This window comes from Psittacula echo (assembly GCF_963264785.1).
Source record: "Psittacula echo genome assembly, chromosome: 1".
In the NCBI taxonomy this organism is placed as follows: domain Eukaryota; kingdom Metazoa; phylum Chordata; class Aves; order Psittaciformes; family Psittacidae; genus Psittacula; species Psittacula echo.
The window spans coordinates 161,662,113-161,677,192 of NC_137735.1; the positions used below are offsets into that span (position 1 = coordinate 161,662,113).

At 45.3% G+C, this 15,080-nt stretch overlaps 1 protein-coding gene across 2 annotated transcripts in view; it reads right to left on the reverse strand.

Annotated features, from left to right (window-relative positions):
* EXOC4 (exocyst complex component 4) overlaps positions 1-15,080 on the reverse strand; it is a 397,246-nt gene that overhangs the window by 141,385 nt on the left and 240,781 nt on the right. The window contains exon 11 of one of the 2 annotated variants that reach the window (XM_080623157.1): positions 5,472-5,705. The exons of the other annotated variant lie outside the window; for it this stretch is intronic. Coding sequence (XP_080479283.1) covers positions 5,555-5,705 — 151 coding nt within the window. The 3' untranslated portion in view covers positions 5,472-5,554. Of the gene's footprint in view, positions 1-5,471; positions 5,706-15,080 lie in introns of those variants that run through there. 2 annotated transcript variants of the gene reach the window in all.

A 15,080-nucleotide genomic window follows, 5' to 3' on the forward strand; every position in this document is an offset into this window, starting at 1 on the left:
GAGTTTCTGTTCTCTGAATTGTATCTCTCTGCTTCCACTTCACAAAGCCTGACTCATGTGGCCTCACTCATATATTTCACTTGATATCTGACTCATATAGTTACTAATTTTAACCCATCCATTTAACTTTATTCTCTGTCTTTTCTGCTGTTACCAAACTAGCAAAAACCTCCAAGTCTAAAACATTTCCACTCTTTCACTAAATACAAGGCATCAAAGCTGAACTGGCCTCAGTGCAAATCAAAGACGCAACACAAAAGCCATGGACACACCAAAGCTGACTGGGTTTTTGCAACGGACTTCAGTGGGAGGAGGACTTCAAACACAAAATCTGGTTCTCCACCCCAATTTTACTCACAGGAGTGCCAGTAGGTGTGATTTTGATCCTGACTGGGAAAAGAAAGAAAATGTCAACCCTCTTGAGAGCTTTGGAAGGCGCCATGGGCAAGACGGATGTCTAGTTTAGCAAGTCAGTCAAGTGGCGTACAGGCTTGTGATGGCTGTGAGATGTTCTGACATGGTTACTACCTGCTTTGAGACTTGTCACTGCCTTGTGTGGGTAACATCAGCAAGTCTCCAAAGACATCTTTGTCATCTTTATTTAACTTTCACTTAACTGAAATGATAGAATCCCAGACTGGTTTGGGTTGAAAAGGACCCTGAAGCTCATCCACTTCCAACCCCTGCCACAGGCAAAGACACCTTCCACTAGAGCAGGTTGCTCCAAGCCCCTGGCCTTGAACACTGCCAGGGATGGGGCAGCCACAGCTTCTCTGGGCACCCTGGGCCAGCGCCTCAGCACCCTCACAGGGAAGAGATTCTTCTTCTATCCAACCTAAATCTTCCCTGTTTCAGTTTGAACCCATCACCCCTTGTCCTATTGCTACAGTCCCTGATGAAGAGAAACACTGAAATAGAATCATAGAATAGTTAGGGTTGGAAAGGACCTTAAGATCATCCAGTTCCAACCCACCTGCCATGGGAAGGGACACCCCACACTAAACCATGCCACCCAAGGCCTCATCCAACCTGGCCTTGAACTCCGCCAAGGATGGAGCATTCACAACCTCCCTGGGCAACCCATTCCAGTGCCTCACGACCCTCACAGTAAAGAATTTCTTCCTTAGATCCAATCTAAACTTCCCCTGTTTCAGTTTGAACCCGTTACTCTTTGTCCTGTCACTACAGTCCCTGATGAAGATTCCATCCCCAGCATCCTTGTAGGCCCCCTTCAGATACTGGAAGGCTGCTCTGAGGTCTCCACGCAGCCTTCTCTTCTCCAGGCTGAACAGCCCCAACTTTCTCAGCCTGTCTCATCCCCTTTTCCAGGTGGATAACAGGAGCACAAAGAGACTAAGTGGGCAACCTGATGTTTTCCACACAACCTGTGTGTGAAAATGTCTTGCTGTAAAGGAGAACCCTCGAACGAATGAAGTCTTTCTTGGGGAACAAGGTTCACATCTCTGAGATGCTCCTTGTGAGGGAAGGCAACGGTAGTGCCTTATGACTGGAAATGATTCCTGCAACAAAGATGCCCAAAGTCATTCACAGCCCTTTTGAGCAGTTCTCATTACTGTTACTATTGATTCCTCCGCTTCTCTATTTTTGACTATTTTGTGATTCTTCAATTTCTGTATTTTTTTCCCTATGATTTTAAATGACAACATCTAACTGCAGACCCGTGCCCTTCATTCGGTATGGAGAAGCGAATCACTCATTTACTTAAACTGCTTATTTCCCAGCAGACGAACAAAGGTGATTATAAACAGAAAAGATGCACTTTAACAAGTCTGCAAAAGAAAAAATCACTGTTCAGCATTTGAGCACATGGGAAGGAAACACTTTGCAATTCCTTCTGGGTTTACTACTCTATTCCCAATAGATCTCAGTCACAGGCCAGCATTCAAACGCAAGATTAACACTGCTGCAACTGGACGGACGTAACCATGAGTCAAGTTGTGTTTTAAAACCGTCTTGCTGCTGATTTTGTGCATAGTTAAAACCGGCTAACTGCAACTAGTGAATACTGAAGAAGAACAGACAGAGCCTCTGAGGGATCTGCAGTAGGACCTCAGGAGTGTTTGTATTACCTGCCCAGTTTCATTTCAGTGATTACAAAGACATGGAAGAGCCCCATAAGCTCACTGCACGCATTAATATTCTGCTCCTCCACTGATAAAAGTTCTCATTCAAAGGCACATTTTGCCTTGAAAAATGCACAGAAGCATCCCTAACCCTTCTTGGGATGAGGACAAATCCCCTCTATCTTGCTCCATAATCCTGGCCATGTTTATATTTTGCTTTAGAAGAATTATTCTTTCCATCTGCTCCTACTGCATTACTCCATTGAGTTGCTTCTTTGTTACTGCTTTCCGGAGGTTCTCAGCTTAAATACATTAATAAACTGTGGTTCAGTGATTCCCCCCAGTACTCAACATATTTTGCAGTATTGATCAGCAGCTCACTGCTCAAATAAGAAACAACCTACACAAGTCAATGCTCTAGAGCAGTAAATGTGCCAGATACATAGAGACGACACATATGGGAGTGGGTGTATGTACATACACAAACTCTACCCATGTTGTGTAGCATCTAGTCACCTAGTTGTAGAAACAATTAGACAGTTGGTTATTAGCTTCCTTACTGAATATGACGAAAGATATTTATGTTATTACATTCCTTTCAGTTTTAGGAACTACATATCGATTCACAGATCAAAAGTAGAGCTAATGGGCACAGTATTGGGCATTGATATTCATCAATGATTTAGATGAGGGAATTGAGTGTACTGTCAGCAAGTTTGCTGATGACACTAAGCTGGGAGGAGTGGCTGACACGCCAGAAGGCTGTGCTGCCATCCCGCGGGACCTGGACAGGCTGGAGAGTTGGGCAGGGAGTAACTTGATGAAATATAACAAGGGAAAGTGTAGAGTCCTGCATCTGGGCAGGAACAACCCCAGGTTCCAGTATAGGTTGGGGAACGACCTGTTAGAGAGTAGTGTAGGGGAGAGGGACCTGGGGGTCCTAGTGGACAGCAGGATGACCATGAGCCAACACTGTGCCCTTGTGGCCAAGAAGGCCAATGGCATCCTGGGGTGTATTAGAAGGGGGGTGGTCAGTAGGTCGAGAGAGGTCCTCCTTCCCCTCTACTCTGCCCTGGTGAGACCGCATCTGGAATATTGTGTCCAGTTCTGGGCCCCTCAGTTCAAGAAGGACAGGGACCTGCTGGAGAGAGTCCAGCGCAGGGCAACTAAGATGATGAAGGGAGTGGAGCATCTCCCTTATGAGGGAAGGCTGAGGGAGCTGGGTCTCTATAGTTTGGAGAAGAGGAGACTGCGGGGGGACCTTATTAGTGTATATAAATATATAAAGGGGGAGTGTCACCAGGATGGAGCCAGGCTCTTCTCAGTGGCAAACAATGATAGGACAAGGGGTAATGGGTACAAACTGGAACACAAGAGGTTCCACTTAAACTTGAGAGGAAACTTCTTCTCAGTGAGGGTGACAGAACACTGGAACAGGCTGCCCAGGGAGGTTGTGGAGTCTCCTTCTCTGGAGACATTCAAAACCCGCCTGGACACATTCCTGTGTAACCTTATCTAGGTGTTCCTGCTCTGGCAGGGGGATTGGACTAGATGATCTTTTGAGGTCCCTTCCAATCTCTAACATACTGTGATACTGTGATACTTCCTCTGTTGCCTCAACACCAAGTTGATGCTTGTAGTTCTAGGGCAAATATTAAAGCATTTTGATAAGCCAGTCTGCAAAGGGCTGGACATGATAAACTGAAATGTTAATTGTATGCAAAGGAGCTTTGCGTATTAAGACCCAAATAAGTCCCTGGCTGTATCATGTCTTTATAGTACTCTACATTTTAAAAAGTTTTTAAGGGCTTGGTAAAAGGTCAGAAGTTCCACTGGGTTATATTTTTCTAGCATGAGAAAGTAGTTTCCTTCCAAAGCTTCACAACAAAGAAGACAAATGTACTTTTTCTATGTCAAGTGGCAAAAGGTCCTGGTGGGTGATAAATAGCAGACCCATCCAAGTCTGTAATCCAGTAAGGAAAAATCACAGAATCACAGACTAGTTTGGGTTGGAAAGGACCTTGAGATCATCCAGTCCAACCCCTGCCACGGGCAGGGACACCTTCCACTAGAGCAGCTTGCTCCAAGCCCCTGTGTCCAACCTGGCCTTGAACACTGCCAGGCATGGGGCAGACACAGCTTCTCTGGGCACCCTGTGCCAGCGCCTCAGCACCCTCACAGGGAAGAGCTTCCTTAAATCTAACCTGAACTTCCCCTGTTTCAGTTTGAACCCATCACCCCTTGTCCTATCACTACAGTCCCTGATGAAGAGTCCCTCTCCAGCATCCTTGTAGCCCCCTTCAGACACTGGAAGCTGCTCTGAGGTCTCCACGCAGCTTCTCTTCTCCAGGCTGAACAGCCCCAGTGTTCTCAGCCTGTCTTCATATATCTTAGTGCCGAGGTACAAATCAAACTCTTCCTCAGAAAGCCCACAAAATCAGTGATTTAATTTAACTAGAAAGTGTGTGGCTTTTCTGGAAAGAATTATACTGCTGATTGTGTTAAGCGAATAATAATTAACGCAAGTACATACAGCTTTAATTAGCAAGGAATTTAATTAAACAAATATGCCAACATAACAAGATGCATAACAAAGTAATTGGACTGTGTCTTGCCAACGTGGTCTTTAATACTTCAAAGTTTTTACACACTGATTTTAAAGCAATTTTGAATCACTGGGTACACAAGAGCAGCAAACGAGGCTCTACTCAGCCCTGCTGAAATCACAGACTGCCCTAAAGCCAAAGCATGTCAGAGATGACTCTACTGTCTGCTGAATGCCTGCATCATAGAATCATGGAATAGTCAGGGTTGGAAAGGACCTTAAGATCATCCAGTTCCAAATCCCCTGCCATGAGCAGGAACACCTCACACTGAACCATGTCACCCAAGGCTCTGTCCAACCTGGCCTTGAACACTGCCAGCGATGGAGCACTACTCCATCACCATGCCCAGTTTCTATGACCTGGAGGAGATGTACATGAAATCTTAACAAGGTTGGCTTTTAGGATTAACCAGAATCATTAGGGTTGGAATGGGGTGAACTCTGGAGACCATCCAGTCCAACCCCCTGCCAAGGCAGGCCCACGCAGAGCAGGTTACACAGGAACATGTCCATGGTGGGTTTGGGATGTCTCCAGAGAAGGAGACTCCACAACCCTCCTGGGCAGCCTGTTCCAGTGCTCTGCCACCCTCAACGTAAAGTTCTTCCTCATGTTGAGGTGAAGCTTGTTGTGTTTTAGTTTATGGCCACTGCTCCTTGTCTTGTTGCTGAGCACCACTGGAAAGAGTCTGGCACCATCCTTCTGGCACCCGGCTTTGAGATATTGATCTGCATTGATGGAATCCCCTCTCAGGCTGCTCTTCTCTAGAGTAAAGAGGCCCAGTTCCTGCAATCCCTCCTCATAAGAGAGATGCTCCAAATCCCTGATTATCCTTGTGGCCTCCACTGGAGCCTCTCCAGTAGCTCCTTATCTTTCTTGTCCTGAGGAGCCCACTGAAGAGAGACCACTGAGAACTGGACACAGTGCTCCGGATGTGGCCTCACCAGGGTTGAGCAGACTCCAAATATTCACTAATATTTGAAGGGATATCCTGGCCATCAATGCAGGTACAGCTCCTCTACATGGGAGAGAAAATCCATGGGTAGTAAAATCGCATTTCCTCCACACCAGTTTCATCCTCATTTTTAAACTGCAAGGTGCACAGCTCCAGGGTTACATAGTTTTCTCCTGAGGAATTCCTACAAGCTACATGATAGGAAAGAGGAGTTTTGCCTCTGCCTCCACTTTAGCATTTCCAACCACAGAACAGATATTTTTAATCAGTAAAAACAGAAAATTGAAGGGAAAAAGAATACGAAGAAACCCTATGCTCCGCAGAGTACTTTATGACCTAAGAAGTAGGGATGAGTCATGGGAATCTTTGAAACCACTCTGCAATACCCAGTCTGCATCAGTTAATATCTGTTACGAGTCTGTTTCAAAAGCTACAGCAGAAGCGTTGTTAGGCAGCCTAATTAAATCAATTCATCTGTGTAACTTTGCAATGGTTGGACTCCTTCCAGCAAGGCTCCTTGGAGCATCTCTGGTTCATTCTTTCCCTCTTCCCGAATTTCGGAGGTAAATAACAACAAAAATGTTCATTTCCTTCCTGACACTTTACAATCAGGGAAGGTTTGAAGCCCCGAAGGGTTTTATTCTTAATGTTAAACTCACTCCTTAGCAATCCCATTCTCAGCCTGAACGCCGCTATTCTGCTCTTTATTATTCCTTCATTTATTAGTTGCGTTACCGTAGTGCCTGGAGGCTTTGAAGTGCACTTAGTGGTGCCTTTTCCATCCCCTTTTTTCCTCCTTTCTTGATGATGAACTGAAATATCAGCCTTCCCACTGGCATCAAATTCATTGAACAAGGACTTCAGGAACTCCGTGTGTAATTTGGTCCCGCAGACACCGGGCTTTTCTCAAGGTGCTAGTGTTGTTTTACCACAACAGGATGTTTTCTATTACTATATGTCACAACGCAAGCACTTGCTTGTCAAAGCTATTGACATCTGCAGCGAGAAAGCTGCTGCTACTTATTCCTAAGCTTGTTTTTCATGTTTTGATTGCCACATGTATCATGTCAACATCTCCTTTTGTGATTAAAAGCATGGAGAATCTGTAGGCAATTTAATGAAGTTGTAAAAAGCTGCTGACATTAAGGGCTACTGTACATGACTATAAGCATGCTGAGTTACAACACACCAGAGAACTGAAGCAAGAGATAGACAAACCTATCTGAAAGCCAGAGACTCTGGAAATCGCTGGTTTGGTTGTGTTGAATGTTACATCTATAGAATCCCAATAAGGCTGGGTCTTAACATGCTTCATCACCAGGAAACAATACTGGTCCTAAAGAATGTGGTTTTAAGGTGTTTAAAGGAAGAAATGTTACTGAGAAGCAAACTTAGGTATGAATTCACTGCTTGGTCATTGCCAAAGTATATTTAGAGCCATGCAAACTCATTTCTCCATGGTAGTGAGGGTATCAGTGGGGTACAAGCAGATGCACTGATCTGCTCCAAGTTCACATACTCCTACGCTAAGTAGCCCACACTATACAACTAGGGGAAAAGAGAAATAGCAGTATTACATTGACACAGAGAATGGTCTGGGTTGGAAGGAAACTTTAAAGCTCATCTAGTCCAACTTCCCCTGCCACAAGCAGGGACATCTTCCACTAGATCAGCCTGCTCTAAGCCCTAACCAACCTGACCTTGAATGTTTCCAGGGACAGGGCAACCTGTGCCAGTGCCTCTCCACCTTCACAGTGAAACATCTCTTCCTTACATCTCATCTCAGTCTCCCCTCGGGCAGGTTAAAGCCATTCCCCTTGGCCTGTCCCTACAGGCCCTTGTCCAAAGCCCCCCTCCAGGTTTCCTGCAGCCCCTTTAGGCACTGGAGCTGCTCTAAGGTCTCCCCTTCAGGAGCCTTCTCTTCTCCAGGCTGACCCAGCCCAGCTCTCTCAGCCTGGCTCCAGAGCAGAGCTGCTCCAGACTTTGTGGCCTCCTATGGACTCGCTCCAATATGTCAATATCTTTTGCTGGATTAAAGTCAGGAAAAACCCCAAACAAACTAACCAAACCCCCCAATTTAGATCTCCAAAGTCCCATCTCATAACCAGCCCATCCTTTCCATGCCATATCCTTGTACCTTTACAACTAGACCCATTCACTGAGTACGGACATGTCACAACCTACACTTATAACGCTCAATTCATTTCTCTGTGAAGTATTCTCAGCATTTGATAGTGATGCATATCTCAAAAGCATAAAAAAAAGCTGTAAAACGGAGTCTGTGATGAAGGAAAGCTTAAAGGAATTTGGTCTGAGGGGAAAATAATAAGTCTTGCAAAAATATCTCCTAAAGAAGGATATATTAAAAAATAGAGAAAGGTTTCACTTTAGATTATGTATGCAGACCTCCTCAATAGTAGAAATAAGTTTGGCTATATAAATGCAGGTGCAGCTATTTAATCAATGCTGTCTTCTAGGGAAACCTCTCCAATTAAACTAAACCAGCAGCAGAAATATAATAGAAAACTCATTTATCCTTTCTCAGCTGCACCAGATAGGACATTTGAAAGTCCAAGTAGGTTATTCAGCATTAACATTAGACCGAGATCCAACCTCTATCCAGTATGATGGGAATATAACCTTTGGAAGATGTTTTCTTCCCACCCTCCCCTTAATCCTATCCTATAGAGCTACAAAGGCTAAGCAGAACTTAAGATCATTGCACATGAAAAGATTTTTTTTGGGAATACATACTGGATCAATACTCAAAGCGTGGCTCGGGCGCAGGTTCAAATGGATCTGAATGTCAGTGTTGTTGACAGCACTGACAAATTGTGACACACGGCCCCAACCCCAGAGAGCAACTTGCACCCAGTAATGGCAACCTGGAAGCAGACAGGGGTGTCTCTACCCAGTTCTACTCATAGCAGCCTTCCAGTATCTGAAGGAAGCCTACAAGGAGGCTGGAGAAGGACTCTTCATCAGGGACTGTAGTGATAGGACAAGGGGTGATGGGTTCAAACTGAAATAGGGGAACTTCAGGTTGGAGATAAGGCAGAAGCTCTTCCCTGTGAGGGTGCTGAGGCGCTGGCACAGGGTGCCCAGAGAAGCTGTGGCTGCCCCATCCCTGGCAGTGTTCAAGGCCAGGTTGGACACAGGGGCTTGGAGCGACCTGCTCTAGTGGAAGGTGTCCCTGTCTGTGGCAGGGGGTTGGAACTGGATGAGCTTTAAGGTCCCTTGTAACCCAAAGCAGTCTGGGGTTCTGTGCTTCTTGGCCTGGGGTTGCCCTCTTCAGTTTCTGGCTGGGCACTGCAGTTTGCACAGGTCCATCCGCTCCACACCAGCCTTTTTTCACTAACAGAAGCCAGGCAAGCTTCAAGTTCTCCTTTACTCCTGCAGAAGAGGTTTCTGCTCCTGTTAACAGCTTCCCCTTCACACCTTCTTTACAGACAGGCAATCAGCATCAGTCGCAGTTCTCACAGGGAGAGTTTCAAATGCATCCAGCTTAACAATATTAACACTTCTCATTAATACTTCATTAATTTCCTAATGAAAATGTTTCCTAGACCACCTTTTTCACAGCTGTCCTGCCCTGGCAGCTCACTGTGTCACCTTGTCTAAAACACACCACGTCTTTCTTCTCCTCCCTGGTTTTTACCTGGCCACATCCTCCATAACACCCTTTTCTTCTCACTTCTCCCTTCAAAGCTACTGCAAGAAATTCTGAGCTGCTTTAAGCAGAGCAATAAAATGTTATTACCTTCAATAACTTACAGCAGAATCAAATCTTTTCTTAGCAACAATCTAATACTGAAGCCAGGATCCACTCCCTTCCCTGCGAAAGCACAATATAGGGGAAGAAAGACCAACCTCAGCTGTGCTACAACAGGATGCTAACGCTTTCTCACCCTCTTCCTCACAGTGGGAGAAATCTCTGATGGGCAATTTAACACAGGTATGTTCAAGATAATGCACACCACGTTTCTGGGAATGCATTTTGCCTTTTGTTCTACCTCTTGTAAGTAAACAGATAATCATTGAACGGGATACATGGCTTTTTCTCTGGATAAAGACACGCAATGCAATAGATGGGAGCAGAAGAAATCCAGCTACACCAGTGTGAAAGGCATAATGCATCAGTAAAAGCCTTAATACATTATAAACCCAACAGTTTACTGCTCAGCTTGCACTAAGGTTTTTAACTGAAGAGTGTAGAGAAACATTACCAAGTAAATGCCATAGTGGTGTGATGGATAAAATACAAATACATTAACTTTTACAGTATTTCCCTATTTATAGTCTTGCTAAACAATAGCTGGTTAGGATTTTTGTAAGGACAATGAAAATTCGCAGGGAATTGTGCTTAACAAGCTTGATGACATCTAAAAACCTACACTGGGGGTTGGAACTGGATGATCTTACGGTCCTTTCCAACCCAAATCACTCAGTGATCCTATGCTAATGCATGCAATTACCCTAGTACTTACTTTCAGTTCTGACCCAGGTGGGACAGAGCCCATCTGCAATCTCTTCTGTATCTCCACTTTGAGAGAATTATCACCCAGTGCCTGTGCAAGGTGTGATGGAGTGTGGTACTGGACTGCACAGAGCCATTAACCACAACTGTAAAGTGTGCTGAAGAACAGCCGAGGGTATCATATAGTGCCAGAAGGCAGCTCCTCTATAAAAAGCAACAAACCACCATGAAGGCTTTGGGTGACCCATTTTTCACACACAGCCCTGAAACACAGACATCTCTTTAGAAGACACGGTCCCAAGGTAGTGCCTTGCTAAGGAAGAAAAGGCAGATGAAGGGAAGGGGCCATCCCTAAAACCACACTGGTGTCTTGGAAGTGTCAGCGCTGTGTCAACCATCCTCTTCCTGTACCCTGCCCACTCCATGGTTTGGAGTCACTAAATAGCATCTCAATTCCAGTCTACCTATCTATCTATGTCAGGAAGGGAGAGAGGGAAGAAGTCAGGCTTTACAATCAGGTAACAACCAAGGTCATCCCAAGGCTCATAGGGAAAATAATGCCAGAACGATGTGGGCACCACTTGGCCATTGCATCCAACCTCTGTACTGGACTCGATCCAACCCTGTAGACCTACATGTGACTATACCTAGTGATAGCCAACAAAAGAGATAAAAATGTCATTGTCCTTCTCTACTCAGCACCTGTCAGGCCACATCTGGAATACTGGGTTCAGTTTTGGTTCTTGCTCTACAAAAGACATGCGGACATGCTGGAAAGGGTCCAGAGAAGGACCACAAAGACAAGCTGTAAGTTTCCATAATAACACTTTGCAGATCACACACAACGAAGGCTTTTACTGGAGTTGCATATGGCAATAACAAAACATTGTGTACAGGAATGCATTTACTTGCATTCAAACTTAAACAGGGGAGATACAGGTTAGATGTAAGGCAGAAGCTCTTCCCTGTGAGGGTGCTGAGGCGCTGGCACAGGGTGCCCAGAGAAGCTGTGGCTGCCCCATCCCTGGCAGTGTTCAAGGCCAGGTTGGACACAGGGGCTTGGAGCAAGCTGCTCTAGTGGAAGGTGTCCCTGCCCATGGCAGGGGTTGGAGCTGGATGAGCTTTAAGGTCCCTTCCAACCCAAACCAGTCTGGGATTCTATGTGTGGGTAAAAAAATGCAAACAAATCAACACACAGATATCATTGCTGCGGAGCAGTATCAGGTTCAGCACATTTTTAACAGCTTCAAACACATAAAAGCCCCTTTGGACAGCAAGGACTTGGGGGAATTCAGTATTTCCTGCAATCAAGGCACATTTGGCAAACAGTGCAAAGCTCTTTGGTCATCTGAAGCCTGACTCTGCTCTTGTTCAGGTCCAGTGTCCATCCTACAATTCCCCTTCAGTTACTCCCACTGAAATTATCAGAGGTATCTCAGTGCTGAGCAATCCCCACCCAATGTAATTCCAATACCTTCTGTTACTCTGATTTCCCATCAGTTTTCTACAGCCCCAACAGGAATAAAACCCGAGGCATTACAGATGCTGTAGCGCTTTTACAGAGAAGCCACAATAAGCTGTACCTGCACAAAACCTGAGTCAACTGCAGTGTGTGTGATGAGTATTTCCCTTGCTACTTCACGCAGTACACAGACTGCAGTGCCTGCCCTAGGCAGCTTGGATGATGGTCTGAACACGGAGAAAATGACACCTGGAAGGGATGATGTTCTAACCTACACACCTACAGCTTTCCAGGCATCGTCTTTTTTTGGACCTTTATTTCTAAAGGACTTAGAGAACCTTCAGCAGGAAAGCAAAGTATAAAATGCATTACAGCACTTACAATAGGACATATTATACAGGGGACTGGGCTGGCATTTAAATCACAATATTCTCCGCACCTTGAAAAGCTGGTGCTAAGGATCTCCTTTAGCTTTTCTGACAGCATCACTCCTCCTTCACCCCCACGGAGACGAGGTATGGCTCCCTGGCTGAATGTGACAGAATGTACCCTGGGTGTATGAGTGCAGAGGGGAGAAGTTCACTCACATCCAGTTCCAACCAATGGAGTTTGGAGGGACACTTTCCACTAGAGCAGGTTGCTCCAAGCCCTGTCCGATCTAGCTCTGAACACTGTCAGGGATGGGGCAGCCACAGCTTCCTTAATCAGTTTAACGGGTGTAAAAAACCATCCAGGTGCCACGTTTGCTTGGAGAGACCCAAATTAGCTTCCAGACTGAGCAGGGGAGAGATACTTCATGAGGTCTCTGATCCTGCAAGCTGTCACCATCATCAACTGAAACATTTTACAAGGCTCTAAGATATGATAGTTCTATCAAAGGCAAGATAATTATGACCCATTATGACCAAGACTGACCGTTGGAAATGATGGTTGACCTGTTCTATCATCTTGGAGCTAGCAGTGTTCCTCCCCTGCCAGGAAGCCAGCGTTAGTCCTGCCTGGCTGCAGCCTATCTCCAAGGAGCAAACCGAAGGTTTTCTCATAAATGCACTCCCCTTTACATAAACTCAATGACTGAGGCCCTCAGCCACCACTACAACCATGTGAACCAATTCCCATCTACTCAGGCCACTGGATTTCCCCCAAAGCTGAATTACCCTTACCTTTTAGAAAGAGAGCTGTAACCAATCTCCATTACCTGACAGCTTTTATCTTTCCCATGGCTCACCAGCTAGAGGGTAATGTGATTACGCTCAGCTGTGACACCAGGTTTCATGGTCAGTGTGGAAGCTACCTGCTCCTCTGGCTTAACAGCAAAATAGTCCTTTTTCAGTTTAATATAGGTGAAAAGATTACTTTCATCCACATCTCCATCTCCCACATGGCTTAAATCCCAAATAAGGCTCCCTCCTGAGTCAAATCACACTCTACCACCTTGCACAACGTTTATTCCTCTCGATGCCTTGACTACCTCAATGAAAGTAAAGAGAAGCCAACTCAAATGGATGTAAGTCATCCTGAAATTAGGAGGAATCTGATTCTGATAATACCCTTGCTATCACTGGCTAATGTTGCATGTCTAATCCATCTAAACTGATTACCTTCAAGGTTGTTGCTACCTTAGGAGTGCCACAGATGTCAAAAAATAAACATGTAGAAGCATTCTCTTCTCAGAGCATTACTAAATCCTACCAGGGCCATAAGGGATCCCTTAGGGCTGGTAAATCTAGTCCTGGCTGCTTTAAATACAGCCAATTTGTGTATTTAAAGTGGATATTCATCCAGGTAGATCTGGTAGATCTACAGGTATTCACTACATCATTAGGGAAAATGTTTTCTGAGTAGTTTCTGCATCTCATGTCTCTTGCACCACCAAGTCTCCTGCCTGAGATCCAGTGTCTCAGGACTATAAATTATTAGATTAGGAGAAGGGACCGTCATTTCCCTTCATTAGAAAGCATCTACCTACATGCCCCATCCCTGGCAGTGTTCAAGGCCAGGTTGGACACGGGGGCTTGGAGCAACCTGCTCTAGTGGAAGGTGTCCCTGCCCGTGGCAAGGGTTGGAACTGGGTGAGCTTTAAGGTCCCTTCCAACCCAAACCAGGCTTGGATGCTATGATACATTGAGGCTTGGCTATTAAGGTTTTTAGATTTGACAGTAAAGTAAAAGGAGAAAATTAAGCGATGTGATTATGTGAAAATCTTACAAACAACACGGAGCAGCTCTAACATCTTGAATCCCACCTTTGAGGCGTTCACTCTGTTACTGGTCTATGTGTTGGCTGGTGCAGCAGGAGGGTGAAAAGGGGCTACTCCTTGCATCCAGTCATTACAACTCAGTGATTTCACCTCCCTTCCCACAAAGCCACAGCGTAACAATACTGACAATAAGCAGGCAAGTCTGGGTCACCACCATATGGCAGCACAGCAAGAGCAGACCACCACAATGTGGGACACTGGGATTTTAAAAGGCTGCCTTAAATCCTGAGAACTGACAAAAAGCTTCTGCACATTTGGGAAAAGAAAATGGAAAAAAAAACCCTCACATGTCTCCACTGTGAGCCAAGCTCTGACAGCTTTCTGGGGGCTTCTGCAGGTCCTAGTGCTTTTACAGCTGTGTCTATCAGTACTCCTCACTAACACTTCCAAATGAATTCCAACACTTCCTGCAGAAAAAGCAGAACTTTAGGAAACAGGAGGGAAAGAAAGCGGGATAGAGTCAGCTATTAAAAACCCCCAACAAATCCTGCTCCTTTCTCCCTTTTTTAATGGCTGGGGTGCTCAGGACCAAACCCGAACTGTGTGGGACCCATTCCAGCTCTTTTGGATACAGGAATTATACAGAAGATGAAGGATCTGTTTCCATGGCTTTGAAATGATGGAGAGAATGGATGAAAAGGGTTGTGTCCCTTGTGAATTAGTTCAGGTATCAGCCTGCTCCTCTCCAGCACCACCTTGCTCTTACAGTGCAGCCTGTTGGGAAAACAAGATTCCTGGACAAAAGACCCTTCTTTGAAGCCTGGAGTAACACAGGTCAATTCATGGAGAAGCAAAGAGAGTGCAGGATAATGGAACACCTTGATTTGCTGTTTTGTGTTTAAGGTAGGAAGCCTTAACTAACCTCACCAGGGAAGGAGCACTAAGTGCTTTTCACACACTGAGGCTGAGAAGCAACAATGTGATCTCAAGACAAGAGGATGGAGAAAATGCCCAGCAGACAGGAGGACTCCAGGTTTCACACTATGTTAAAACATTATTTGACTAGCTATAGCACAGTGAAGCCAGAGTGGATACAAAGAGGTTCCAATGCTTCACAAAAGATGAGACAAACCTTTCTCAGGAGAGATCAGTGTGATGCCCTGAAACATCTCCCACTCGCAAAGAGGGCTTTCCTTTGAATACACACATTTGTACATACGCATGGCACATCTGTTCAGTTCATGCCATTTTTACTGTAAGTAATGGAACACAGAACTGTTGGAGCAAGTTCAGAGGAGG